This window comes from Halichoerus grypus, chromosome 12 (genome assembly GCF_964656455.1).
Source record: "Halichoerus grypus chromosome 12, mHalGry1.hap1.1, whole genome shotgun sequence".
In the NCBI taxonomy this organism is placed as follows: domain Eukaryota; kingdom Metazoa; phylum Chordata; class Mammalia; order Carnivora; family Phocidae; genus Halichoerus; species Halichoerus grypus.
The window spans coordinates 2,400,037-2,426,827 of NC_135723.1; the positions used below are offsets into that span (position 1 = coordinate 2,400,037).

Genomic DNA, 26,791 nt, shown 5'->3' on the forward strand with positions numbered 1-26,791 from the left:
TTGGGGGCAGCCTTCCCGGAACGGGGCGGGGAGGGGGCAGCGGCGGCGCGGTGACCCGGGCTCAGCGCGCAGACCTACATCCGAAATTGACCCTGCCGGTCCCTTTGCGCAGGTGAGTGATCCAGGCCGGGCTTCGGGATTCCGCTTTCGGGGACCATGCCTTCGTGTCACCTGCTGGGGAGGTGACTCAGCCGTTGGCTGGGAAGGATGTGCGGGGAGCAGGGAGCGCGGGGAGGGGAATACACGGAGAGGAGAGGGCTCACGGGGAGGGGGCCCTGCGAACAGGGTGTTCGAGGAGGTTGAGCAGGATGCGCGAGGAGGATGAACGGGGCGCGCAAGGAGGACGAGCAGGGTGCGGGGAGGGTGGGGGGAAGGTGCAGGGAGGGGAGTATACGGCGAGGGCTACGGGGAAGGTGCTCCGGGAGCAGCGCGCGCGGGGACGATGAGCAGGGCGCGCGTGGAGCCATGTGCGGGGTTGGAGGAGAGCAGGTTCAGGGAGCCGAGTACCCGGTGAGGGCTGCGGGAAGGGTGCGCCGGGAGCAGGGCGCGCGGGAAGGATGAGCAGAGTGCGGGGAGGATGTGCCATCCGGAGGATGCTGAGAGAGCGCTCAGAGGGTGCGTGGGGAGAATGCTCTGGCAGAGGGGATGGGGGTGCATTTGGGAGCAGGGTGCACAGGGAGAGCGCTCAGAGGGTGCGGGCGGGGGGAGAAGGATGCGCTTCCTGACCCGGTCACGGCCGCCTCGCTCCGGGACCCGCGGCCGCGGCCGAGCGCAGCCGCTGTGACCTCTGGTGGTGGTGGGCAGAGTGGGGACTGTCTTCTCCGCAGCCCAAACCAGAGAACACCTAGAACTCCCCCCCTTTTCTTTGGGGGAGAGGTAAGTAAAGTTACTTTTTGGAGGATGATTTTTACTCTCAAAAAACAAAATTCCACTGAGTAGGCTTGAGGACCCTATTGGCTTTATTTGGTCACTCACCAATGCCGCAGCATCCCATCCAGCAAGCAGAAAGGAGCTGCGGGGAGCTGTACAAAGGGAAGAGTTTTACAGGCAGAAGGACGGGTGCCGGGCGGGGGGGGGGGGGGGGTGAGGGAGCCTGATGGTGAGGGGATAGGGACCTGCGGGGACTAGATAAAAGTTACTGCAAAAGGAAAGGATTGTTCCGGCAAGGTCATCTTCCTTTGGGGGAAGGGCAGGAGTCTCTCACTATTGTGAGCAGGTGATTGCAGGTGGATTGGTTAAAGGTCAAATTTCTGAGAGGCTAATGGGTTAGAACTGTCAGAAATTCAGAAAGAACAGAAATAAAGCCACTGATTCACCAGAGTAGCAATTAGTAAAAGTTTATTATGCGCGCCTGGAAGAGACAGTTTGCAAACAGGGGGCGCTTAAACCAGAACATGGAACGGGACTTACAGGGATATATGGTTATAAAGCAGCAGGAAGGCACCCATTATTCTTCACAGGGCTTGGCTACAAAGTTAGAATCTTCTTAAATGGTAGGGAATTGGTCCCCGGTTACCTCATACCCATCTTGGGGAAACTGTAAGTTTCACTCTCAATTTCCAGAGGCATAAGGAAGAAGTGGCTGGGGTCAAGTTAGTCTTGCAAAAAAAAAACTTCATATGACTAAACTTATCTTCTGCTTGGATTTTTTTAAGGCTGGTCTCCCATCTGGTTTTTATTTAACGGATATTAAGTCTCGGTTTGCTGTCCTGGGGCAAGTGAGTCCGTTTTGGGACTCTTTTCTTTTCTTTCTTTCTTTCTTTCATTTCTTTTTTTTTTTAAGATTTTATTTATTTATTTGACAGAGAGAGACACAGCGAGAGAGGGAACACAAGCAGAGGGAGAGGGAAAAGCAGGCTTCCCGCAGAGCCGGGAGCCCGATGCGGGGCTCAATCCCAGGACGCTGGGATCATGACCTGAGCCGAAGGCAGACACTTAAACGACTGAGCCACCCAGGCGCCCCTTTTCTTTCCTTTCCTTTTCCTTCTCCCTTTCTCTCTCTCTTTCTTTCTTTCTCTCTCTTTCTTTCCTTCCTTCCTTCCCTCCCTCCCTCTTCTTTCTTTCTTTCTTTCTTTCTTTCTTTCTTTCTTTCTTTCTTTCTTTCTTTCTTTCTTTCTTTCTTTCTTCTTTCTTTCTTTCTTCTCTCCTTCTTTCCCTCTTTCTTCTTTTCTTTCTCAAACCTTGAGAGCCCCTGTGGATGAAAGCATGCATTGAACCAACATTGAACAAGTGTTACGGTATGAATACTGACATCCGTTTGTCCAGCAGGTGTAAAGAGAAACCACAGTCAAAAGTTATAGGGCATAGATAGAATTGGCACGGGGAGTGGGTCCTTTTACAATTTGTGTCTCTGGTAAACTGTCCAGCGACCTGGAAGTGCCCACAGGGGGGACGTCGTGCAGCCTCAGAGGCTGTCCACAGGTCTGTCTCCCTTCCAGGTCAAGGCTTGGCCGGGTGACCTGCCAGATGACTCAAGGTCGCTGGTGGCAGTCTTCCTGGCCAACTTGGAACCGGTCACCCATGCCAGAGCTCAGCCGCGCACCAGGCTGCTCCCTTCTATGGGGTGTGACCTAGAAACGCAAAAGTCCGGAGATCAGGGCTACTTTGAAGGCCACTGAGGCAGTCTTCAGGCTGCGCTGTCCTCCCCTCCCCAGGCGCCCCCTCACCGTCCTCCCTCCTGCGCTTCCTTATGCCATTGTGTGTCCTCCACCCTGCCCAGCCCTGCCCTGCCCCACCTCTCTGGCTCCTTGACCCTCCTAAATCTAGAGATTTTGGGTTCCTTTCATTGGCTCTGAGCTTGGCTTTTGAAGGATTAGTGATTTCGGAGAACTGAGTGGAAGTCTAAATCTTAAACCCTTAAAAAGGTTTTCACACGCTGCCGCGCCCTTCCTGGCTGCAGTCCTGTGTCCCACCTTTCTCTGAGTCAGACCTCCAGCCTGCCCCAAACTCCCCTAGGCTCAGCCAATCTGTCCTTTTCCTCCCCTTCTGGGAGGCCAGACTTCTGGCTCTTTCCACATAAGCTTCATGATCCTCCAAATCACATTCTTAGCTCCAGGGCTTTCCACCCTGGTGGGCACCAAGTAACATTTTAGTTATAAATAATAATAAATAAGCTTTTTACATGGGCTTTTGTCCAAGAGGACTTTGTTATCTTTGCTGCTCATTAAATTAATACAAATGCAGTGTTAAGAAAACAAAACCCGGGGCGCCTGGCTGGCTCTGTGTGTGGAAAGTGTGACTCTCGATCTCGGGGCCAGGGGTTCGAGCCCCACGTTGGGTGTAGAGATTGCTTAAGTAAATAAAACTTAATAAAAAGAAAGTGACCAATATAAAAACAGGAAGTGAAACTTGCAGCTTTTCCTACTCCCTAAAGATAAACGTTGATCATTTTCCTCCCTCTCTTTCTCACACACACACACACACACACACACACACACTCTCACACATTTTCTTTTGAACTATGTTCATTCCAAAAAGTTTTATAGGGGCGCTTGGGTGTCTCAGTTGGTTAAGCGTCTGCCTCGGGCTCAGGTCATGATCCCAGCGTCCTGGGATTGAGCCCATGTCTGGCTCCCCTGCTCAACGGGGAGTCTGCTTCTCTCTCTGCCCCTCCCCCTGCACGCTCTCTCTCTCGCTCTCTCTCAAATAAATAAAATCTTAAAAAAAAAGGTTTTATAAACATTTATACACCAAACTATTTACACTGAATAGCCCACCTATCTGATTTTTAGTTTAATGGGTTAAAACTAAAAACAACCCCCAGGAAACTGAAATCAACTATGGGGTTTTTTACAAGTTGAATCGGGCAACAGGTGAATGGGAGCCCCAGGTGCTCACAGCAAAGGTTCCTCCCTGAGAGCCTGAGAGCCAGAACCAAGCCCCCATTTCTCTGGGAGGCTGAACCTCTGGGGCAGGAATCTAGGGACACCCTCCCATTGTTTAGAGAAGCACATGGGGTCCTGAGGAGTTAAGAGGAGACTTATCTTCGGGAAGCGGACTTATACTCTCCTCCGTGTGAAGTTTGAGGATCGCTGCCTGCTCTCCACGGAAGCTCCATCCCTCAGGACAAAGGGACACCAAGTGTCACAACCCTCATCCAGTGCCGACCATGCTCAAAGATTAGACTTTTGAAAGACAGCTTTGAATCAGTATTTCCTTCTGTAGTGACAGGACGTGGCCCCGGTCACCCCCTTGCTCCCTTGATGTCCCTCTCGTGTCCTGGGCTCCCCTCAATTGTTGGTTGGGGGCATTTGCCTTAGACCCCGAATTCCCACCCGCCCTGTTTTCCCCCAGCGAGCCTTATCTCTCACTTTTCAAACCCGCGTTGTGAAGACACCTCAAGCTTTATTTCCCCCATGGGGCGATGCCCACAACCACCTTGTGCTGAATCATGGTGTCTCCAATGAAACAGCCCTCTTTAGCCCCATGCCTAGTGGATGACACTCTTCCCTAACATTTAGCTAGACACAGGCATTCCTGCCAGCCTCATCCTAATACCACCTTCCAGTCAGTCCTTAGGATTTCATCTCTGGGATCCAGAACCTACCCCACTTTTCTGTTCCTAGCACATCTCTGCTCAGGCTCTGGGTCCCTCCAACTGTGCTGGAATCATGTGTTGGGGAGAAAAACATCCATCCTCTTAGGTGCAGTTCTTGGGGGACTGCAAATTAAAATGACAAAAGAGAATAGCAAGAGAAAAGATGGATTTTTATTTATGTCTACAAAGGGAGTTCACAAAAATGTGGCTCCGGGAGGTGGTTAGAATTTGGGGGCTTATTTACCATCTTAATAGGGCGTGGGGGGGCACAGAGGGACACTTCTGGGAAAACAAATGGCTTCTGGGGGAATGCAGAAAGGGCATCTGGGGAAACAAAGGACTTTGGAAAGATAAATGATTTCTTAGGAAAACAGATAGGATGGTAACAGTGTCTATTTGGATTTTTCTCAGAGAAGAGATTACAGTTGCTCCCTAGGAGATAATACTTAACAATCGAGTTCTTTTAGGAGGCTCTGCCTAGGCAGACAAGGGATTTCAGGAGCTCAAATCTCTGTCATTCCCTACCTCAACCTTTCAGAGGCCCCCAGTCACCTCCAGGTGCTGCTCACATTTAATGGACACACTGCCTGAGCACTTGGCCTTTGATCTTTCCCCAAGGTCAGTGACTGATGCAGGTCATGCTTAGCACTTTCTGGCATCTTACAGAGAGCTAATGCCTTCTCTGGGGATGTTAGTAAATAGATGAAGCTTTTCCCCAGTGAGCTAAAAGCACCGCGTAAGCATCTGCATGCACCTAGCAGCCTTGTTTGTTGGGGGAGGGGAGAGGAGGAGGGAGAAGGTCAGCCCAAGCCTTTCATGGATGGGCAGTGCAGCCGAGGGCTAAATCGGGGACCGCGTTTTGCAAGTTGGCATCTACACGGGAGACAGGAAGTGGAACGGGCACCAGGGTTCATTCTGAGATGCCCAGATTGCAAGACCCATTTTATACCATCAAGCACGGATTGTCAGGAAACGCATTATTTGCCTCGTCTGTGGAAGGGGAAATGTCCGGGGTGTGCGATAATTTTAAATCAGCCAAACAATTGAAACAGTGCTTGTCAGAAATCTGCCCTAAATTCCACCGATGACCTCTCTTGGTTAAATTGCACCAGAGGGGTGTTTGGAAATCCCCATCACCCCTTCCTCACTGAGCACCCGGCCCTCCCACAGGGGCTGCCTCCTCTGGTTGAGGAAGGGTCTCCAGGCCTTTGGTCTAGATTTACGTTGTGAGCCAGCGTTAAGTGGACTGGGATGGATGCTGGGGGGCGGTGGACCCTGCAAGCAGGGGCTCGTCCTCCTTTTCTAAGCTAAACCCCAGCGGGCCAAAATCTGGCCTCGTCTCGAAGTGGACTGCACCGCTGACCAGCTTGAGTTCCTGATTCCTTTGAAGTTTGGAGAAATACAATGTAGCTTTGTTCCTTTTTTGCCAACTGGGAAACCCCTTTTGAAATACGAGCATAGCACCATGTCCCTAAATAGTTATTACCTCTTTCCTTCTTATCACAGGGGCTTCTTTTCCAAGAGCAAACACCTGCTCCCCAGCACTGCCCCTTCACCTGTGGCCGCTGGAAGAGTCTAGGTGAGTAGGCGGCTGCCCACGAGGATGGATGGGCTCCTGGTTTCAGCCCCTGCTCCTCCTGCTTTACCCCCTCCTGGCTTCGACCTTTCTGCGGGCAGGTGGGGCGATGGTAGAACGTATCCTTTGGAGAGTGAACTGTGTCTCTGAACCTTAAGCCAGGACTGGCCATGCAAACCCACGCACAGAGCCACTCTGCCTGCAAGCATCCTCCGTGCTTAGCAGGGACCTTTCCAATCAGAGCATTGCCAAAGTCTGTGGTTTTCTCCACACCAAGCTGGTTCAATCTTTTACTGAGCGGGGGCAGTCTTGGGGTCAGTCTTGGGGAGGCTCACAGTCTGGATGGGGTGCCTGCAAGCGCTAAGGGTGCCAAGGAAAGGGGGCCGGGCGGACTCAGTGGGGCAGTGCAGGGCAGGGACTGGGCAGGGAGATGGTTTCTCTGGTTCAGAGGCAAGAAAAGCAAGCAGGTGTGGACAATAGCACTTGCTCGGGCGAGGCCAGACAGGATGCTCTCTGCGGCTTGGTTTCCTTTTTTGGATTCTGTCTGCTGCCCCCGCCCCGGGAAGACACGTCTAACTCTTCCTCTTTTGAGCTCTCTGCCAGCCCACCGGCTCCCCACCCGCAGAGGAGAAATGAGCATCCTGGAGGGTCCTGATGGTTTGGGGGAAGGGGGTTGCTGCGAGCGATACTGCTCTCACTGGGGAACGCTGTGGCCCTGGGGACGCAGCTGTGAGACCCCTAGCCTCCTCATGGGATCTCCTTGGAGAAGTGACAGCCTGAGGGGGAGGGCAGGAGGGGTGGACCCCAGCGGGCAGCCCGGGGCCAGTCCCCGCAGGGTGCTGCTGATGGTTGCATTTCCTGGAGCCAGACTTGGGCGGAAGCCCGGCTGTCTGTGTGGATTTGTCCGATGGCAGCTGTGCTTGCCTGCCTGGAATTAGGACCCAAGATTCTGATCACAAAATCTGATGACAGTTCTGACGCGTGTGTGGGTTCCTACCGCTGCCCGAATGCAACTCACTCGGGACACCATCTACCCGGAGACACAGACCCACAGGCCGAGGGTCGAGGGTCGGTCCCCCAGCACCGCCCTCCCCCACGCCAGCCCCACGTGCAGGCTGTCACCTGGGTTCTGACCCACCAGCCACAGACCAGAGGTCCCCACGACCCCTCCCTGGGTTTGATGAAGCCGCTGGAGCCGCTCACAGAACTCAGGGAGACTGTTTACTCCCTAGATCACCGGTTTGTTATAAAGGGTTAACTCAGGAACAGACACAAGAGCTGCCCAGGGCGGGGTCTGGGGAGGGGGCGCGGGCTCCCATGCCCCCCCCACACATGGCCCACGGTCCCCACATCTCCACCTGCTCACCAACCCGGGAGCTCTCCGGACCCCATCCTTTTGGGATTTTATGGGGGTTTTGTTACATGGGCAGGATTAATGAAATCATTGGTCATTAGTGATTGATTCAACCTGCAGCCCTACCCCAGAGGTGGGGGGTGGGGCTGAAAGTGCCAACCTCTAGCCACGAGATTGGTTTCCCTGGCAACCAGCCTCCATCCTTAGGCGTTTTCCAAACATCACGTCATTAACATAACAAGAGACATCCCCTTGCTCACAACTTTTAGAAAATGCCAAAGGTTTTAGGAGCTCCACGCCGGAAATGGGACAAAGACCAAGCGCTGCTGACCCTCAAACAGCAAAGATCTGAACTGGGCAGATCCACTTACATGTGGATTTCTTTTGATAAATACACAAAGTGCTGTAAATGTATTTTCTCTTGTTTATGATGCTTTAAATAACATTTTCTTTTCTCTAGCTTCATCGTAAGAGTACGGTACATAATACATATAACATACAAAATAATGTGCTCACTGACCATTTCTGTTTCCCGGAAGGCTTTTAGTCAACAACAGGCTAGTAGCAGTAGTTAGGTTTTTGAGGAATCAAACGTCAAAAGCACCAGGCGGGTTTTCCACTACGAGGGGCGTCAGCTGTCTTAACATCCCATACCGGGCGCCCCACCCCCCCAGTTCAGGGTCAACTGTATGTATCTGTTAACCTTAAAAGCTAAACTGCCAGGGAGGGGGGCGCCTGGGTGGCTTAGTGGGTTGAGCATCTGACTCTTGGTTTCAGCTCAGGTCATGATCTCAGGGTGGTGGGACTGAGCCCCGTGTGGGACTCCATGCTCGGCGGGGAGTCAGCTTGTCTCCTTCTCCTTCTGCCCCTCCTCCCTCAAATAAATAAATGAATAAATAAATCTTATTCTTTTTTTAAGATTTTATTTATTTATTTGACAGAGAGAGAGATAGTGAGAGCAGGAACACAAGCACGGGGAGCGGGAGAGGGAGGAACAGGCTTCCCGCAGAGCAGGGAGCCCGATACGGGGCTCGATCCCAGGACCCTGGGATCATGACCTGAGCCGAGGTCAGACGCTCAACGACTGAGCCACCCAGGCACCCCAATAAATAAATCTTAAAAAATAAATAAATAAAACTGCCAGTCACTTTACCAGCAACACTTGGGTTTATTCAGGAATGAAAGAGAATTACAACCCTGGGCAAGCGAGCTGTTGCAAAATCCTGGGCCAGCCTGGGAGGCAGAGGAGAGGCACACGTTTTCAGGAGAACAGGGGTCAGGGGGGTGAGGAAAACTTCTTGCCCTCAGGCTGGGTTAGTAGAGCAGTATCCACAGGCAAGGTCATGTCCTTGTAAGCTCCAGTCTGCCTTGTCCCGCTGGGTCTTCAGTTGACCACGAGCATCGGGCATCCCGGGACCATCTCAGAGAGAGTCCAGGAGTTCCCAGGTCAGAGCAAGTACTGACAATGCTTTGACCAACGCGTTTGGAGGGTCTCTACAAATGTTGCCAGTCAGTCTTCGTAGCACCCTTAGTGCGTCCGACCAACCCTGAGGACTGAGGATGGTGTGTCATTGAGGATAAAGTGTCACAAAACCAGCCAAACAGCACAGACTTGTTGAAGCTCCTGACTGTAAAATGGGCTCGCCGGTCACAGTGTAGTTCAGGAGGGGATCCCCAGGTAGGGATCATCTTTCCTCATAGGATCGTAGTCAGAGAAGAGGTGTTGGCCTGTCTGCAAGGCGGGGCTTCAACCCAATAAGAAAACTTACAAACCACCATAGGACTAAAACCTATTTGTATCCGTGACACGGAGGGATCTGCGTGAAGCCCATTGGCCAAACCTCAAATGGTCCATTGGGCAGGACGGGTACATTTCCCGGGATTGTGTTTTGGACAAGTGGGACAAGCAGGGTCCCCACCAATGTTGGTTCGTGAACGCTGTTGTTTTCCCAGTAGACCAATGGTTCAATGTGCGTACAGTTGTAAGTACTGGGAATTTAAAAATTTCTGGTGGGGCCAGCTTGTTATTTGGTGTAAACCCAAATTCTCTCTTTTATTAAACCAACAGTTATCAGATTTCCAATATTGAGTTAACTTTTCTGGGGCCGATTGTTGGGCATCTCTGGTCCATTTTTTCTAATCGTCATTTGGAAGAGCATCTCTTTGGAATATGACAGAGGTTTGGCTCTTGGGCTCCTACGGAGCAGTGTTTGGGTGGAAATAGCAGCGACGTGGCTTCCTCTGGCCTCAGGGAGTTGATTCTGGAATGCCCACAACCCTTAGTAATAGCTCAAGCCACCAGCAAAAGCATGGCACCTAGTTAATGTTGGACCTAGGAGCCATTTTTAATCTTATCCCCAGGGAAGGTAAGAAAACCTGTTGCCTCCATTCCCAAATCTGGAGCTTCCTTCCCCAAAGGCATACTGACTGTCAGCATAAATGTTTGTGGTTTTGCCCTTGGCTGAAACACGAGCTCAGGTGAGGGCGTTTAAATCAGCCTGTCGGGCGCAAGGAGCCAGGGGTAAAGGTAGGGCCTCAGTGACTCCCAGGGATTTGCAATAGCACACCCAGCATGATATTTTATCCTTTAAATAAGAAACCATCAGGAAACTGTGAAAAATCTGCACTGGTTAGAGCAGGTCCCTGTAAATTGTCACCGGGAGTCAACAGGTGATCTGTCAACGTGAAGCCGTCCTGGGGGGTTTTATGCTGGAAGGACAGAAAGATGGTAGGGTTAAGGCTATTGGAACCAGAAAGAGTTATTATTGTAAGAGGGGCAGTTACCATGAGGGTGTCACAGGAGGTGAGGTGACTGGCTGAAAAGTCTTTTTTTTTTTTAATTTTATTTATTTGAGAGAGAGAGAGATGGAGATAGTGACAGAGAGCACAAGTGGGGAGGAGAGGGAGAAGGAGAAACAGACTCTCCACTGAGCAGGGAGCCCGATGCGGGACTCGATCCCAGGACCCTGGGATCATGACCTGAGCCGAAGGCAGACGCCTAACCGCCTGAGCCACCCAGGAGTCCCCTGGATGAAAAGTCTTGAGCGTCGGGAGAATTTCGGAGGCCTTCTGCGTGGGCCTTAACTAAGAGGGTAGTGGCGAGAATGGCTCTGAGGCCCCCAGCCATAGGGCCTAATTGTTGGCTTTGATGCCCCATGGGGCAATGGTGGGCCCCGTGTTTTTGGGGTGAGCACTCAAAGGGTATCCCCTTCCTTCTCATGTACAAGGAGGGAAAAGGGACGTTGATAATTAGGATGTCTGAGGGCAGAGACTTTTGTTAGACTTTTCTTTAAAGTCTCAAAGGCCATGTCATCCACCTCTTTCTAAATAATAGGGTCAGGTTTGTCCTGACTTTACTAAAAGTAAAGCTCATACAGACTGAGCCGTGAGGGACAAGTTTGGAATCCAATGTCAACAATAGCCAGCCAGCCCCAGGAAGCCTCCTAACTGGTGCTTGGTTTTCAGTGTTGGGAAATTCAGGATGCCTTCGAGTCTACCTGGATCCACATCAAGTCCTCCTTCGGAGATCAGGTGCCATAAATATTGAACCTGACTTGGTGCAAACTGCAACATTTCTTTGGAGACTGTAGGTCCCTTTCAGGCCAAAAGTTTTGACAGGGGGAGGCTGCCTTCCTGTGAAGAGGTCCAAGCAGGGAGCAGAAGAGCAAGTCATCTACACATTGTAACCAAGTCGAGGCTGCGGGAAACTGTGCGTCATCCGAATCAGCCTTTGAAGGACCCTCCGTGTCACCCTGGGGCATGACTGCCCAGCTATCCTGCTGTTCTTCCCAAGTGAAGGCAGAAAGACACTGGCTGTCCTTACCGAGTGGAGTACTAACCATGCACCCCATAGGTCAATCGCCATGGAAACTTGTTGCCTGGAATACTAAACCATGCACCCCATAGGTCAATTACGCGGAAACTTTGCTTTCAGTGGGAACGCGTGGGAGTTAGGAACAACAGGGTCCTGAGGGGTAACGACGTTACTTACTGCTCAGAGGTCCTGGCCATTGGGTTCCCTCCCAGGTAAAGTAGGGCTGTGACTAGTACAGGGGATCATGAGGCCCTGAGCCTCAAAATTCTGTATCCTGGGCTGGATGCCCCGAAGGGCTTCTTTATTTATAGGGCATTGATTAATTCTAAGGAGAGGTTTTGAGGGATCTATCTGAATCTTGTTGGGAGGTGCACTGTGCATTTTATCAATAGCAGTTGAGGATTTTGCCCAGAAAGAGGGTGGTAGCTGATCCAACAGGAATAAATGATCAGTGTCCCCAGACTCAGGTGTGGTCCCGCCAGAGACAGAGCAAACAAAAGACATCAGAGGGTTATTTAATTCTGCTGGTTGGCTATTCTGATGGCTGCTGTCAGATTCTGGAATTATCTTCCCCTTCGGGGAGAAAGAAATTCTGGCACGATACTTCTCTAGGGAATCTCAACCCTGTAAACGAGTAGGGGCAGAGGGATTGAGGAGAAAAGAGTGAGTACCTCTCAAAGGGAGTAGGTTCAGAGGCGGGAACCTGTTGAGATTGGTTGGAGACCCCCACTACTTGGACCGGTTTGGTGCTCTGAGGGGCTGCTTTGCAGCCGAGGGCTGGGCCCTGAGAGCATAAGTCCTGTGTCACCAAGGACAGAGATCCATTCCGAATCTGGGGAGCGGTTTCCCTGAGTTGATTAAGAGGATTGGAAGAGCCCCAACACTGGGAATGAGGAGGAGGGAGAAGAGCTTAGCTAGCGGGCTGAAGGCACCGGGAGAGTTAAGCCCGTAAGAGTCCTTTATCCAATGTCCTGGTTCCAGCAGTATCAGCAGAAACTAGGCTTTTTGCTTGGGGGCCTTCGTTTGGTGGAGTTGGACATTGGAAATTTTAGTGGTCTTTCCTGTAGGTGACTCAGCTAGGGTGCGAGCAAACTGGTTTCCGGGGCAATTGAATCTGGGGGCAGACCAAGTTTCCCATTCCATCCTGGGCCTTTTAACGAAAAGGAAAAGATCCCAGATCAGCCCAATAATAAACACAGAGTTAAAAGGAAGACCAGAACTTTCTTTAAAGTCAGTTTGGAGTCCATCATAATAATGGCAAACAGATTCATCAGGCTTTTGTACGCAAGCCTGAATTTTGTTCCAGTCATCCGGCTTCGGAAAAGCCATTCTAAGTGCTCGGTGGAGATTTCCAGCGAGTGGTCTAGCATCTTGCCAAAATTCGGGAGTTTGTTTCTCTAAATCCTGCTCAGGATGTTCCCACTGGGCTGGTTTTATCCAGTGCTTGGGCTGGCCCTCAGCCACAAGCCTGTGGCCCAACTGCTACGAATCCCAGAAACCAGGTTGGTAAGTTGGAGTAACTCTGTTAAATTCTCCAGCAAACCTGTGGGGGTCCTCAGCCACTTAGGGGACCCTCTTTACCTCTGGCTCAAAGTTCAGCCTTAGTCCAGGGAACTTAGGAAACCGGGGGTCTATTTAGATCCCCAGAAGACTTAACTTTGAAGGAGCAGGGGTTTTAATAGGCTCAGGAGAGGAGGGAGCAGAGGGAGCCTCAGAAGAAAAGAGGGTTTGACAGAAGGATGACAAGGCCAGGGTGAAGATAGGGCAGATGGCGGCCTCGCCTCTGTGGATGGAGAAATAGGGGAGGGGAAGAGGCCTCAGAAGCCCCCCGTTTTTTCCATTTATTTATTTATTTATTTAAAGATTTTATTTATTTATTTGAGTGAGAGAGAGTAGGGGGAGGAGCAGAGGGAGAGAGAGAAGCAGACTCCAGGCTGAGCGCAGAACCCGACCCCAGGGCTCCATCTCATGACCCTGAGATCATGACCTGAGCTGAAATCAAGAGTCGGTTGCTTAATCGACTGAGCCACCTAGGTGCCCCCCTTTTTTCCTTTTTAATTGTTTGTTTGCCTCATTTAGTTTACAAACTGTATTTTGGAGAGAGGCAATTTTAGATTCCAGATAGCGCTTGGAAGCTTCAAAATACCAGTTGTAGAAGGAATTGCGTTTAGTTTTGTCAATTTTAGGACAGTGGTTGTCCAATTCAGCTTTGAGAAAATTAAGTCTGGGGAGATGGAAAGTTCCCCATAACGGCCATTGGAAGTCTAGATCTAAATTACTTCTGGTTAAGTCAGTCCATTTATTTATAAACGCGCGTGCCGCGGGACCATTATTTTTAAACAAAAAACAGGCCGCAGTCCCAGTAGTGGGGGGAAGGGGGGCACCCTCAAAGCATTTTGACGACTGGGATCCCATTTCTCTGATTCCTTCTGGAATCAAAGGCCACCCAGTTTCTGGAAGAATGGTCCAGTCCCAAACAGAACTCAGACCGAAGGCCAATGCGGTTTCATCAAACACAGTCCGAATCAGACTGAAGGCCAAACGAATATTCTCAGAGATGCTTAAAAAATGCTTAAAAGGGTGCCTGGGTGGCTCAGATGGTTAAGCGTCTGCCTTCGGCTCGGGTCATGATCTCAGGGTCCTGGGATCGAGTCCTACATCGGGCTCCTTGCTTAGCAAGGAGCCTGCTTCTCCCTCTGCCTGCCACTCGCCCTGCTTGTACTCTCCCTCTCTCTCTCTCTGGCAAATAAATAAATAAAGTCTTTAAAAAAAAATGCTTAAAAAAAAAACAACAAAGGGAAAAAAAAAGGTCAAGGCCTTGGTAAATCCCAGGTAAAGCGTAAAGGGCTTGAGCACAAAGCATGGGGCTCAAAATCCAGGAGAACACTTGTCCTCAAGCCCAGCTTTGGTGAGAAAACAGTGAGCCCAGCAACCCCGTGGCTCGTGGCTCTTGCACTTGTCTGCTCACCGGCCCCGAGTCTTCTCTGGCTCCCACCTCCGATCACCAAGTCATGTTAACCTTAGAAATAGTCACAGACAGCTACTTTACCAGCAACAAGATGGCTTTATTCGGGAATGAAAGCGAATCCTAATTCAGGACATAGCAGGTCCGGGAAACCAAGGAGACGCACGATTTGTAAGGAGGAAAGGGGTCCGTTGGGAGGCTGTTAGGAACTAAATCCCATCGGAATAAGCTGGGGGTTGGAAGTGTTGCAGTTTCTCATTTTCTCTGGGTTTCAGATTTTGCTAAAAATGGTCAGTGATAACAGTTATCGACACCTTTCTCCAAAAAGGGCCTTTGGGGAGCTACGTTAGTGGGCTCTAGCTTCTTGATCGCTGGCTGGTGAGCTGGCAGGTCGAGAACCCGTCCTGGCTACATGGAGCAGACTCCACTCCCGGGCTTGCTGACCCCTGGGTCACTGGGTTAACCTGGTTCCTTTTTCCTGTCCCCATGGCAGGACATGGGCTTTATCAACCGAGTTCACCTGCGGGACGCCTGGGTGGCTCAGTTAAGCATCTGCCTTCAGCTCAGGTCATGATCTCAGGGTCCTGGGATTGAGCCCCACATCACCAGAGAGCCTGCTTCTCCCTCTGCCTCTGCCCCTGCTCGTGCTCTCTCTATTATATATATGAATAAAGTCTTTAACAAACGAAATAAAAAGTCTGTCCCAGGTCCTGACGATGCACTCCTGCTTTCAGTTCGACACTGCCCCATTCCCGTAGAGTTCTACCAAACAAACTCGTGAGGTCTCACGTATGCCTGGGTTTATTCTTAAATAATATTCTGTGTTGTTTTCTCCTAGGGTCCTGCCCCCATTGAGAGAATGGCTTCCTCGGGGCCCCAAACAAAGAAACATGACAATCACAGGTGAGGCTCCAGCCGACTGCGGGCCGGGTTGCATTTTGGGGTTTATCGTGATTACGTCGTGACATGCACTTTCCCGAGAGCCGCCATACAGGAACATGTTTGACTCTTGTGATGGAGCCTGGGGCCCGGGGGGATAGGTCCAGAGGCTCGGGGACTGACAGGCCAACAGCTCTGCCCTCCGCCCGTGGCCTCGGGGTCTCAGCCGGGCAGGCCGCTTTTCTGCAACACAGCCCTGCTGCCTCCCAGCTCTGTCAGGGTTCTGAATCTTAAATACTTCCTTTATGGTTTTCCAGAACTCCGCTTTGTGATCCTGCCGGCCCCTCTTATATGTGTATTTGTGCGTTGAGGGCAAAGCGAGAATTCCTGCCTTCATCCTGATTCCTACGTGTGCTTTGAATCCAACAGGATTTTGGTTTCCTCGCCCCCCCACCCCCGCCCGCGTCCCCCCACCTCTGCGGGGGCTAGCAGGGACGCCCCATCCTGCTGCAGGGCATCTCCGGGCCCGGCTGGTCTCCCTCCTTGACAGCCCCGGGGTTGTGTGTGTCGCCCTCTGGGAGCCCTGGAGCTGGGCTCCTGGGTCGTCTCTCGGGGGGAGGAGTCTCAGGCATTCCCCGTGCCCTCCTCGGGCCTCCCTGGACTCCCACATGGACACCTGTCCTCCCTCCCTCCTTCCCTGGAGGCTGGGAGGGCTCTTTTCACACTTCGGGATGTCTTGTGGACATGACTGCAGAGATAAAGTTCTAAGTGTTCTGGGTCACTGGGAACCCAAACTGCCCTGTCCTGTATCCAGGCCCCTCGGCTGCTGGTGGGGGAGAGGGGGTTGAAATGGGGCTGAGAAGGGGGCACAGGGCATCAGGGGCCATGGACGGGACTCAGCTGGAGTCCCCCGCTGCCCTGCCCTGCCCTGCCCCGGTGACCACCCTGCCCTCCCTCACTGCTGTCCTTGCCAACCACTGGCTTCTCACGGTCCCCCCGAGCTGAGAGGCGGGTGTGGTGTCTGGAGCTCAAAGGCCAGCTCATGGGTGCAGCCTCTTGTGAAAGAGCTTAATTTCTTAAAGATTTTATTGATATATTTTAGAGAGAGAAAGAGCAGGGGGAGGGGCAGAGGGAGAGAAAGAGAGAATCCCCAGCAGACTCCCCGCTGAGCACGGAGCCGGACGACATGGGGCTCGATCCCACGACCCTAAGATCGTGACCCGAGTGGAAACCAAGAGTCGACGCTCAACCAACTGAGCCACCCAGGCTCCCCTCCCTTTTTTTTTTTTTTTTTTTGAGAGATCCTAATCTTTAAAGTGAGCCTCTAAGGTGGGGATACGGCTAGGACCCTGCTTCTGTGGTGCTCATGAGCTTTAAATGCAGTATTATGCACCAGCTCTGGATAACATCATTTATACTGCAAAGTCGAGTGCCTCCCAGGTATTACTCTGTTCCTTGTGCCCAGCATAGGGCCCCGTGCGGGGCCGGTGTGGGATCCAACTCTCCCTCCCTCCCTCCCCCAGACTCCCTGCCCTAGTCCCTTCTAGTCCCTGAGCACCTGTCCCGAGCCACCTGGGCATCTTCTAGAACCAGGCAACTCATTCATTTCGCACATTGTTCCAGCAATATTTGTTAAATGAATAAAGTGACAAAATAGAGCGAGATAAAGTAACTGGAAACTGTATCTAGAGTAGAGAACCAGCGTTCCAAGTAAGGCCTTTGACATGTTATTTTAAAACCTTCCAAAAAGTCCATTTGAACCTGTTCTGCTTCATGAAGCTACATGCCCAATTAATATACTCAAAAACCATTGCTGTTCTTCACAGTCAGACCCCATTTCCTTCTCTTTCTCTACCTGGAATCAGAGAGAGAAAAAAACAAAGTTGAAATATGTTGAAATATGGGGCAAAGTTGTCTCAATCACATCCTGTTTTGACAGCTCTGACTCTTGCCGGTCAGCCCTTACTCAGTCCCCGCCGTGCTCAGAACATCCCGAAAGAGTGCAGCCACCACCTTGCATCAGCGATGGTTTCACGAGAGGGTGTGATGTCAGTTTTCCCTGCAGCCGAAGGGCGTATGTGAGTGCATGAGGTGCCAGCCAAACCCCAAACCCACGAACCGACTCCGGGCTGGATCTGATGCCCGAGAGCGAGACAGAGCCTGTCCTTCGCCGGCCCTCCAGCTCACGGAAGTCACTGGGGCTTGCTCCGGCCGCACCCCGCCCTAGCATCGGGGTGCTCCCGGGCTGCCCTGGCTTACAGCCCTTCTGGTTACAGCTTAGAGCCCTTTCCCCGCCAGACTTCCAGCACCTCGGAGCAGACAGGGTCTCCCGGGACTGGGGCCGGGCCGGTGCTCGCGCGGGCGGGCAGGAACTCATGCCTGACTTGCTGGCAGTTTACGGATTGCTTGCTTTCTGGGGAGATCACCCGGGTCGCTGCCCCCAGAGCAGCAATACAAAAAGGGAAGGAAAAAAAAAAGGAAATTGGCATTATGGCTATCCAGAGCATCTGGCTGGTTGGGAAATAAGTGTTTCCAGTTAGATTTTGAAATATTAGACACATCTCCTAAACGCTCCGCACCCCCACCGCCCCCCCCACCGCAAAGGAAGCGGCTGCTCCCCTGGAGGCCTGAGTCACATGACGCATCTCCCCAGGGGGTCCTGTGCCCTCCTTTCTCCCAAGTCAGGGCGGCTTCGCAGAGCTGCGTCTCCTGCAGCTTGTCTCTTTCCTTCTTTCTTTCTTTCTTTCTTTCTTTCTTTCTTTCTTTCTTTCTTTCTTTCTTTCTTTCTCTTTCTTTCTTTCTTTCTTTCTTTCTCCCTTCCTTCCTTCCCTTTCTTTCTTTCTTTCTCTTCCTTCCTTCCTTCTTTCCCTTTCTTTCTTTCTCTTTCTTCCTTCCGTCCCTCTTTCTTTCTTTCTTTCTTCTTTCTTTCTTTCTCTTCCTTCCTTCCCTGTTTCTTTCTTCCTTCCCTTTCTTTCTTTCTTTCTTCCTTCCTTCCTTCCCTTTCTTTCTTCCTTCCTTCCTTTCCTTCCTTTCTTCCCTTTTCTTTCTTTCCTTCCTTCCCTTTTTTCTTTCTTTCTTTCTTTCTTTCTTTTCTTTCTTTCTTCTTTCTTTCCTTCCTTCCCTTTCTTTCTTTCCTTCCTTCCTTAACTCTTTCTTTCTTTTTCTTTCTTTCTTTCTTTCTGCCTTCCTTCCTTCCCTCCCTCTTTCTTTCTTTCTTCCTTTCTTTCTTTCTTTCTTTCTTCTTTTTTCTTCTTTCTTTCTTCCTTCCTTCCCTCTTTCTTTCTTTTTTTCTTTCTTCTTTCTTTCTTTCTTTCTTTCTTTCTTTCTTTCTTTCTTTCCTTCCTTCCTTCCTTCCTTCCTTCCTTCCTTCCTTCCTTTCTTTCTTTCTTGAGTTAGATTGAAGAGGAAACAGATCAGTGGGTTCTGGACAGAAAGTCACACTCAGAAGGAAGAACAAGGAAGTCCTGAGTGCCCTGACTCAGGGATCCGTATGTGTCTCTGCACCCCAGGGCCCCGGCAGGCCAGGGTTTGGGGGAGCCCCGCTGCCCGTGGGAGTCAGTCAGGCATGGATGTCGAAGGGGGTGCGTGTAAGGGTGGCAAGCTGGAGATGCAGTGTAAATAAAGTTTTATTGGAGCACAACCCCACTCGCCTGCATGTTGTCTGTGGTCCCTTCCATGTGACAACAGCTGGGTTGAGTTGTGACGGGGCCCCTGTGACCTGCAAAACCAAAAATACTCACTCTCAGGCCTTTAATGGAAAGAAGTCTGCTGACCCTAGGCCAGTGGTGTGCTGTCCAGTAGAAATAATAATGGGAGCCACACACACTTTCAAGCTGAAAGTGAAAACCACTGAAAAGAAAACCAAAGTGGAAACACGTCTTCTCTCCCTCCCACTGGCATCGCACGGAAACACTGGCCAATGCAGCCAGGCGAGAATGATTACATACCAGGTGCGCAGACTGCAAAGGTTATCTCTGGAAGGGAGAACTAGAGGCGATTCTTTTTCTTGAATTTCCATCCGTATCTTCTATGTGAATGTATTGTTTTCAAAATAAAGCCAAGGTCATGTGTCGAATGAAATGGAGTTGGGTAGCCTACTGGCTATCCTCTTTCTATTTAGCATCTTGATCTTTGTACTTTCCTGTGCTCTTCTGAGCTCTTTCTGATCAGCCTCCAAACAGGGCCCGGGGTGTGAGGAGGGGATACGGGGAAGGAGGAGGGGGCAGAATGGAGACAGGGAAGTGGGAGCGTTTGTGGGCCGGGAGGCCTATCTCACCCCATGACGTGCCGCACGCATCTCGCTGACACCGGGCACCTCTGTTACGGTGGCCCTGGGCGCTGGTGCTCCATAAACCTTTCACCTTCCTCTTTTGTAATAGTGACCACCTTGTACAACCCACCAACCCAAATGTAGCAGCAATGCAAGAAGACGTCCTCTACCATTTCAGTCTCAGCACCAGCACGCATGATTTCCCTGCGATGTTTGGAGATGTGAAGGTAAAAAACAGGGCTTTCGATCCTGGGGGTTTGTCTTAAGATCAGCCTCCTCGTAGATGATATGGGTAGACTTGGCGACAGAGGACCAGCTCATCAAGTTATCTTGTCACCAAGGGGGCACCTGGCTGGCATGTGACTCTTGATCTTGGAGTCGTGAGTTCGAGCCCCAGGTTGGGTGTGGACATTACTTAAAAATAAAATCTTAAAAAAAAAAAAGTTGTATCTTCATCAGATTTTTACAAATTGTTACTTTTAAAATATGTAAACTAATGAGTGAAAGAAAACTAAGTTCTGCCATACTGGTCCCTAAATTATCTCTTATAAATTCAGCGTGTAATGGGAACCACATACAATAAATTTCCGAATGCCCCACTGAGAGAAAAGGAAAAAGGGGACACAGAACTTTCTGTAGAGGAGCAAGGGATAATAAGTGAGTAATTACATGTGTCTGTTTGTGATTTAAGGTGTGCGTATTTATCTTTTTTGTAATGGCTTATTTTGCATCTAGTCCTCCCCCCCACGCCCCAGAGTCCTGAGTTCCTCAGGGCTGGTTTATCCTGGCACAGGACTTCTGAAATGTCTGATCCCTGTGGGTACAGATGCGCTAATGTTTAGAGTCAAAATCAAAACAACCAGTGACTGTCCCAGCAGCCGCCATGTGCATTTCAAACCATGAGACAAATCCCCATGTGTTCTTCTTTTTTTTAAAATTTTTTTAAAGATTTTATTTATTTATTTGACAGAGAGAGACACAGCGAGAGAGGGAACACAAGCAGGGGGAGTGGGAGAGGGAGAAGCAGGCTTCCCGCCGAGCAGGGAGCCCGATGCGGGGCTCGATCCCAGGACCCTGGGACCATGGCCTGAGCTGAAGGCAGAAGCCCAATGACTGAGCCACCCAGGCACCCCATGTGTTCTTCTTTTATAAGAGGGATTTACTCTGGTTACTTATAGCTCGTAGTATTTTGCTAATTGAGGTATAACTAATATACGGTCTAATATTCATTTCAGGCGTACAATATAGCGATTCAGCACTTCCATACATTGCTCAGTGCTCACCAGGATAATGTAATCATCATCTGTGACCAAACAATGTCATTACCGTCCTACTGAGTATATTCCCTCTGCTGGACTTTATACCTCCATGACCCATTTATTTCACAACTGAAAGTTGGTATCTGTTAATCCCCTTTATCTCTTTGGCTCTTCCATCTACCCTTTCCCCTCTAGCAACCACCAGTTTGGGGGGGAGAGAGAGAGAGAGAGAGAGAGAGGGAGAGAACAGGAGCAGGGTGAGGGGGTGGGGGAGGGAGAGAGAGAAGCAGGCTCCCCGCCGAGCAGGGAGCCCAACGTGGGGCTCGATCCCAGGACCCCGGGATCATGACCTGAGCCGAAGGCAGACGCTTAACGACTGAGCCACCCAGGCGCCCCTGGCAACCACCAGTTTGTTCTCTGTATTTAAGAGTCTGCTTTTCTGCTTGTCTCTTTTTTCTTAGTTAGTTAGTTTTGTTTCCTAAATTCCACATGTGAGCGAAATCCTCTGGTGTTTGTCTTTCTCTGACTGACTTATTTCAGTTAGCATTATACCCTCTCACTCCATCCACGTTGTTGCAAATGGCAAATGTCATTCTTTTTTTACGGCTGAGTAATATTCCTGTGTGTGTGTGTGTATGTGTGTACATATACATACACACACACACACGTATATACACACACGCATCTGTATCCATTCATCTATTAATGGGCACTTGGGCTGCTTCCATATCTTGACTATTGTAAATACTGCTGCAATAAACATAGGACTGCATATAACTTCCTGATTAGTATTTTCATTTTCCTTGGATAAATGCCCAGTAGTAGAAATACTAGGTCATAAGGTAGTTCTATTTTTAATTTTTTCAGGACCCTCCATGCTGTTCTCCAGAGTGGCTGCACCAGTTTGCATTCCCACCAACAGGGCATGAGGGGTCCCCTTTCTCCGCATCCTCGCCGACACCTGCTGTTTCTTGTCTTGTTGATTTTAGTCATTCTGACAGGTGTGAGGTGGTATCTCATTGTGGTTTTGATCTGCATTTCCCTGATGCTGAGTGATGTGGAGCATCTTTTCATGTGTCTGTTGGCCATCTGGGTGTCTTCTTTGGAGAAATGTCTATTCAGGTCATTTTTAAAAATCAGATTATTTGTGTTTTGTTTTTTGTTCCTTTTTTTTGCTGTTGAGTTGTATAAGTTCTTTTTATGTTTTGGATAGTAACTCCTATCAGACATATCATATGCAAACATCGTTTCCCACTCAGTAGCTTTGTCATTGAATGACGGTTTCCTTTGCTGTGCATTGTGGTCTTAATTTATTTGCTTTCCATGCATTAGAATTTAACCTAAAATTTTTTCTAGGCTATGGAAACGTTGTTTGTCATGTTTAGAGACGAATGATTCTTTCATCATCAAACTCCTTAAAACTGGCTTATGTACATTTCCCTCTTGGGTAAAACAAAATGAAAAATAAGTTATTGTATGTGGCACTTTGCAGATGAAAGGTTTTCCGTCTCTGAGAGCCACCTACCCACGTGATAGCTCCCAATTCCCCAGCCCCCACCGGGCCCCTGGCTCTTTCTACACTGTGGCCATCTGGCTGTTGGATGGCAGGGGAGCTGTTGGTTAGAAGCCCACCTTACAGAGGGGCTGTGGGGTCCTGATCGCACAGCGAGGAGTCCACATCATTGTATTCCAAACCTAGGCTCCCTCCAGGCGCCGACCGAGCTGTGCACACGATGGACAGAACCTGGAATTTCCTCCCCAGAGAGAGAGCAAGGGTCTGGTTTTCCTGGGTTGTGTGGGATGGATTACACAGGGGCCTCGTGCATGGAGCAGTGATCCCATGACCCAGTCAGTGCCTTTCAAACTGGGTGAGCATCCAAATCACCAGTGTCTGAATCACTCGCGGAAGCACCCATAACGGGGCTCCCCAGGCACAGTAGCTCTGGGCTGGGGCCAGGGACCTTCATTACCTGCAACATCTAGGTGATGCTGATGTTGGTCGGGGGTCCCCCTTGGAGGGACCCCTGCTACGAAGACGGTGCGCCGTGCCCGGACTGACGGGGCTCTGTTCTCTGGCTGCAGTTCGTGTGTGTCGGGGGAAGCCCTACCCGGATGGAGGCCTTTGCCAAATACATGGCCAAGGAGCTGGGCCTTGACCACCCAGGTGCAGAGTATCCCAACATCTGCAGGGGGACCGACCGCTACGCCATGTTCAAAGTGGGCCCCGTGCTGTCTGTCAGCGTGAGTACCTGCCCTGGTGCTGGGCTCGGGCCTCGGGCGCTGCCAGCGCCCTCCCCGGCCTGCCCTCTGCACCCACGGCCCGGGGCCCCTCAACACCCGTGTCCTCTGTCAGAGTGGGCACGGCGAGCAACCGTCCAGAGCACTCCGGGGTGCAGAGATGGTGTTCAGCTCCAGATAACGGGAGCAGGTTGTTGCTTCCCCACCGAGCCTCTCGGGGTGGCGACCTGCATCACAGCTACGTGCGTGAGCTTTGTGCAAACTCTGGCACCTCCCAGAGTGATGTTTGGACGTCCCTCTTGTCTGACTGCCAGTTTGACATGCCCAGGGGCACCCCACCCTGACATAACGTGGGCGCTTCTCCCTGGTTCCAGCATGGCATAGGCATCCCCTCCACCTCCATCATGCTGCACGAGCTCATCAAGCTTCTCTACCACGCCCACTGCTCCGACGTCACCGTCATCCGCATCGGCACGTCCGGTGGGATCGGTAAGTGTGCAGGAGGCCTCCGCCCGGGGCCAGCATCCCGCACACGAGGACCTGGAGCCTCCCTGCGGGCAGGCCCCGTGCAGGGCGGGCTTGGGTACTCGGAGCTTCTACCGGCTTTGTCCGAGGAAGCTCATTAGCAGGACGCATGAAAAGAAGCTCGTTTTGTTACTTTTCATCCAGCCGATTCTCCCAACCCAGCCCCCAGACGTAGGTTGCAGAAAGGTGCGGGGCCTGGCGTTGCAGAGCCTCGTCCTCTTGGGGTGATGTGCTCGGAACCTCCTTGTCTGCCTGCCTGCCTCTTTCCCTTCCTTCTAGCCGCTTCTCTGCCTTTCTCCTGTCCTCTGCACCTCCTTATTCCTGCAAGGATTCGAACCACCGTAGGAAAAAACCAACAGGAAAATCAAAGAGAGAGATGGAACACAAAGCTAAGTGTCCTTAAGTTGCCTAAAGGGTCCCCAGGCTGATCCTGAGCATGTTGTTTTGTTTTGTCTCTGAATGCCATAGAGAGAGCAAAGAGAGGACAGGATGCAGTGAGAAAGCCCAGGGCACATTTGCTTTACGTAAGCTGCTGGCTCTCTGACTCTGACAATCCCACCCGGGGGCTCAGGGCTGCCCTGTTCCTGGCCCCCTCTGGGAGGGGCTCACACGCCCCAGGTTGAGGGTGACGAGGACAGCAGAAGGGCTGTGACATCCCTGGGCTTGTGAGGGAATGAGAGCCAGCAGCCGAGCGCCCTGCAGGTTAAGCCCCAGGGTGGGAGCAACTCCACTGACCAGAATAGGGACCAAAACAGCATGGGAGAGAAAGTCCAGATAAATACACAGGGGACCAGGACATGCTTTGTCACATTTCCTGGAAACGGCTGATGGGGGGGCTCTAGAACCATCCCCTAGCTTCCTCGTCCCTGCTTCCTAAATGTTTAAGAAACCCAACTTCCCTTTCAGGTAAGTATTCGGAAAGGCTCGTGGTCACATCCCACACAAAGTTATTAGAAGATCAAAGAATAGGAGCAGAGTGATGTCCCTACAAATGTGAAAATGCCCCGGGAGGGGATGCCCAGGAAACTTGGGAAGTGGAACCCTAGTATCGCAGGGATCAAAGGAAGATGGGATCAGCTGGGAGTCGGGAGGTGCTGGAGCTGGGTTTGGGGTGCACAGGGGTTCCTTAGACTCTTCTACTTCTGTGGTTACTTGAAATCGTAAATAATGAAAAAGCACAAAGCAGGGACCAGGTAAGCACACTGTGGTCACCTGAGCGGTGGCGTGTCAGTTAAAATCAGCAAGGACTGGAGGACTCGGAACATGTAACGGGGACAGGGGTCCCCAGCAGTTCCGTTCTCTTTGCCCTTTCCTCTTCCGTATTCTCTGCGAGGCTTATGCGTTACTTCTATCATCAGAAGAAAGAATTTGATGCACGTTACCAGGTGTCCCGGTATTTTGGTCTGTAGATGAGTCATTTTCCTTTCTGCGTGCTCTCTGCGGTGCCCTCCCCACCTGCCCTGCGTGGCCGCAACACCTGCTTCTCTCTCCAGGTCTGAAGCCTGGCTCTGTGGTCATCACCCGGCAGGCGGTGGATGCCTCCTTCAAGCCAGTGTTCGAGCAGGTGGTCCTGGGGAAGCGGGTGGTTCAGAAGACGCACCTGGATGAGGAGCTCGCGCAGGAGCTGATGCAGTGTGCTTTGGATCTGCTGGAGTTCCCCACGGTCCTAGGGAACACCATGTGCACCTCAGACTTCTATGAAGGTGACAGGGAGGGGTCTCCATCCTGCCCGGGGCTCCCGTCTCTTCCGGGTTTCCATGGTGCCTAGAGTGCTCTGCTTATGGGCGGGCAGGGCCCGGAGGGATCCGAAGTGTCCCTGTGTCCTGGCGGGTAGCACAGTCCTGGCATGCAGTGGGTGCTTATTCTGTGCAAGTGGTGAACACACCCAGGTCAACGTTGGCACATGTGCATGTGTCTCCAGGGCAAGGCCGTCTGGACGGCGCGCTCTGCTCCTACACAGAGAAGGACAAGCAGAAGTACTTGGAGGCAGCGCACTCGGCTGGCATCTGCAACATTGAGATGGAGTCTTCGGTCTTGGCGGCCATATGCGGTGCATGTAGCATCCCAGGTAGGCAGGCGAGCGTCTGGTCACCGGGGTCCTGTCCAGATCCTCCTCCCGCCCCCATCACCCACCACTCACCACCCGCCAGCCGCGGCTGCCTTCCACCCACCCTCCCCCGAGGCAAGTTTCTGGATGGCATTGTCCAGCCCTATGCTCGGACACCTTTGACCGTCACACCGTCCAGGGCGGGGTCCTCAGTGGCTGTGCAGTGGCTAGCATGCACGGAGTGGGACGAGAAAGACCCGCCTCCACTCAGGTCAGGAGGCTGCCGACGCTGCCGTGAGCTTGCTTTCAAAGCTCCTCAGATTTCTGATTAGCGGTTAATCCACCCCCAAGTTCCTAGGCTCGCCTTCGGGGTCTGCTCCCCCTTCCAGAATTCCCGGAAGCCTGGCTTTCAAGGGACTTGCTTGAAAGCTTCTTTCGAGGTGAAGGCTGGGAGGAATCAGGCGGGAACAGGGCAGGCCTGCGGGACAGCCAAGGGGAGCCTTGCCTGTCCTGGGGAATTCAGTTGGAAAGCGGGAGCTTGGCCGTGACGCGGCGTTTGCTCTCTGCAGTGGCCGTGGTGTGTGTAACTCTGCTCAACCGCCTGGAGGGGGACCAGGTCAGCAGCCCCCACGAGGTGCTGGTCGAGTACCAGCAACGGCCACAGCGGCTGGTGAGCCACTTCATCAAGAAGCGCCTCGCGGCCGCCCGAGACCCCCTGAATCTCTAAAGACGCGCGCTTACGATTGCTGCAAATTAAGTCACCATCGGGCTCCCGGCCTGCTCAGTCACGAGAGCATGCGGCTCTTGAGGTCTCGGAGTCCTGAGCTCAAGCCCCACGCTGGGTGCAGAGATTACTTAAATAAATAAATAAGCTTAAAAAAAATCACCATCGAAATCTCCTTTTGTGGGGAGCCTGGGTGGCTCACATGGTTAAGCATCTGCCTTCGGCTCAGGTCATGATCTCAGGGTCCTGGGATTGAGCCCCACATCGAGCTCCCTGCTCAGCGGGGAGCCTGCTTCTCCCTCTCCCGCTCCCCCTGCTTGTGTTCCCTCTCTCTCTCTGTCAAATAAATAAATAAATAAATAAAATCTTTTTAAAAAATCTCCTTTTGTATATCTTCATGTACACTTTACATAAGAATTTAGGGAATTGGGTTGCATTTCAGAGGCTAAGAATCCTACATTAACAACACAGAAGATTTTTCTAAAAGCTTCCTTGGAGTGTTTTTGACCACATTAGCGCAGGATGGGTTCTGTGTAAGGATGTTCCTCTGAATATTTGAAATATTTCCAGAGAAATTTTTCAGACTTTTCAATTCTAGTGGTT

General features: G+C 51.4%; 1 protein-coding gene across 8 annotated transcripts; it reads left to right on the top strand.

Moving 5' to 3' along the window:
* Window positions 1–26,566, top strand: UPP1 (uridine phosphorylase 1). Of its 8 annotated transcripts, none has more exons than XM_036072944.2 (10): window positions 1–112; window positions 6,044–6,116; window positions 15,085–15,149; window positions 17,065–17,203; window positions 19,505–19,622; window positions 22,737–22,895; window positions 23,267–23,381; window positions 24,911–25,120; window positions 25,339–25,485; window positions 26,034–26,566. In XM_036072944.2, exons 3-10 carry the CDS (start codon window positions 15,137–15,139, stop codon window positions 26,189–26,191), a joined length of 1,059 nt encoding a protein of 352 aa, XP_035928837.1. In that variant the 5' UTR covers window positions 1–112; window positions 6,044–6,116; window positions 15,085–15,136; the 3' UTR covers window positions 26,192–26,566. The 8 variants fall into 8 exon arrangements, with proteins under 8 accessions (XP_035928837.1, XP_035928864.2, XP_035928902.1 ...); XM_036073002.2 differs by lacking the exon at window positions 1–112 and adding an exon at window positions 490–510; XM_036072961.2 differs by lacking the exon at window positions 1–112 and adding an exon at window positions 773–876.
* The last annotated feature ends 225 nt before the right edge of the window (window positions 26,567–26,791 follow it).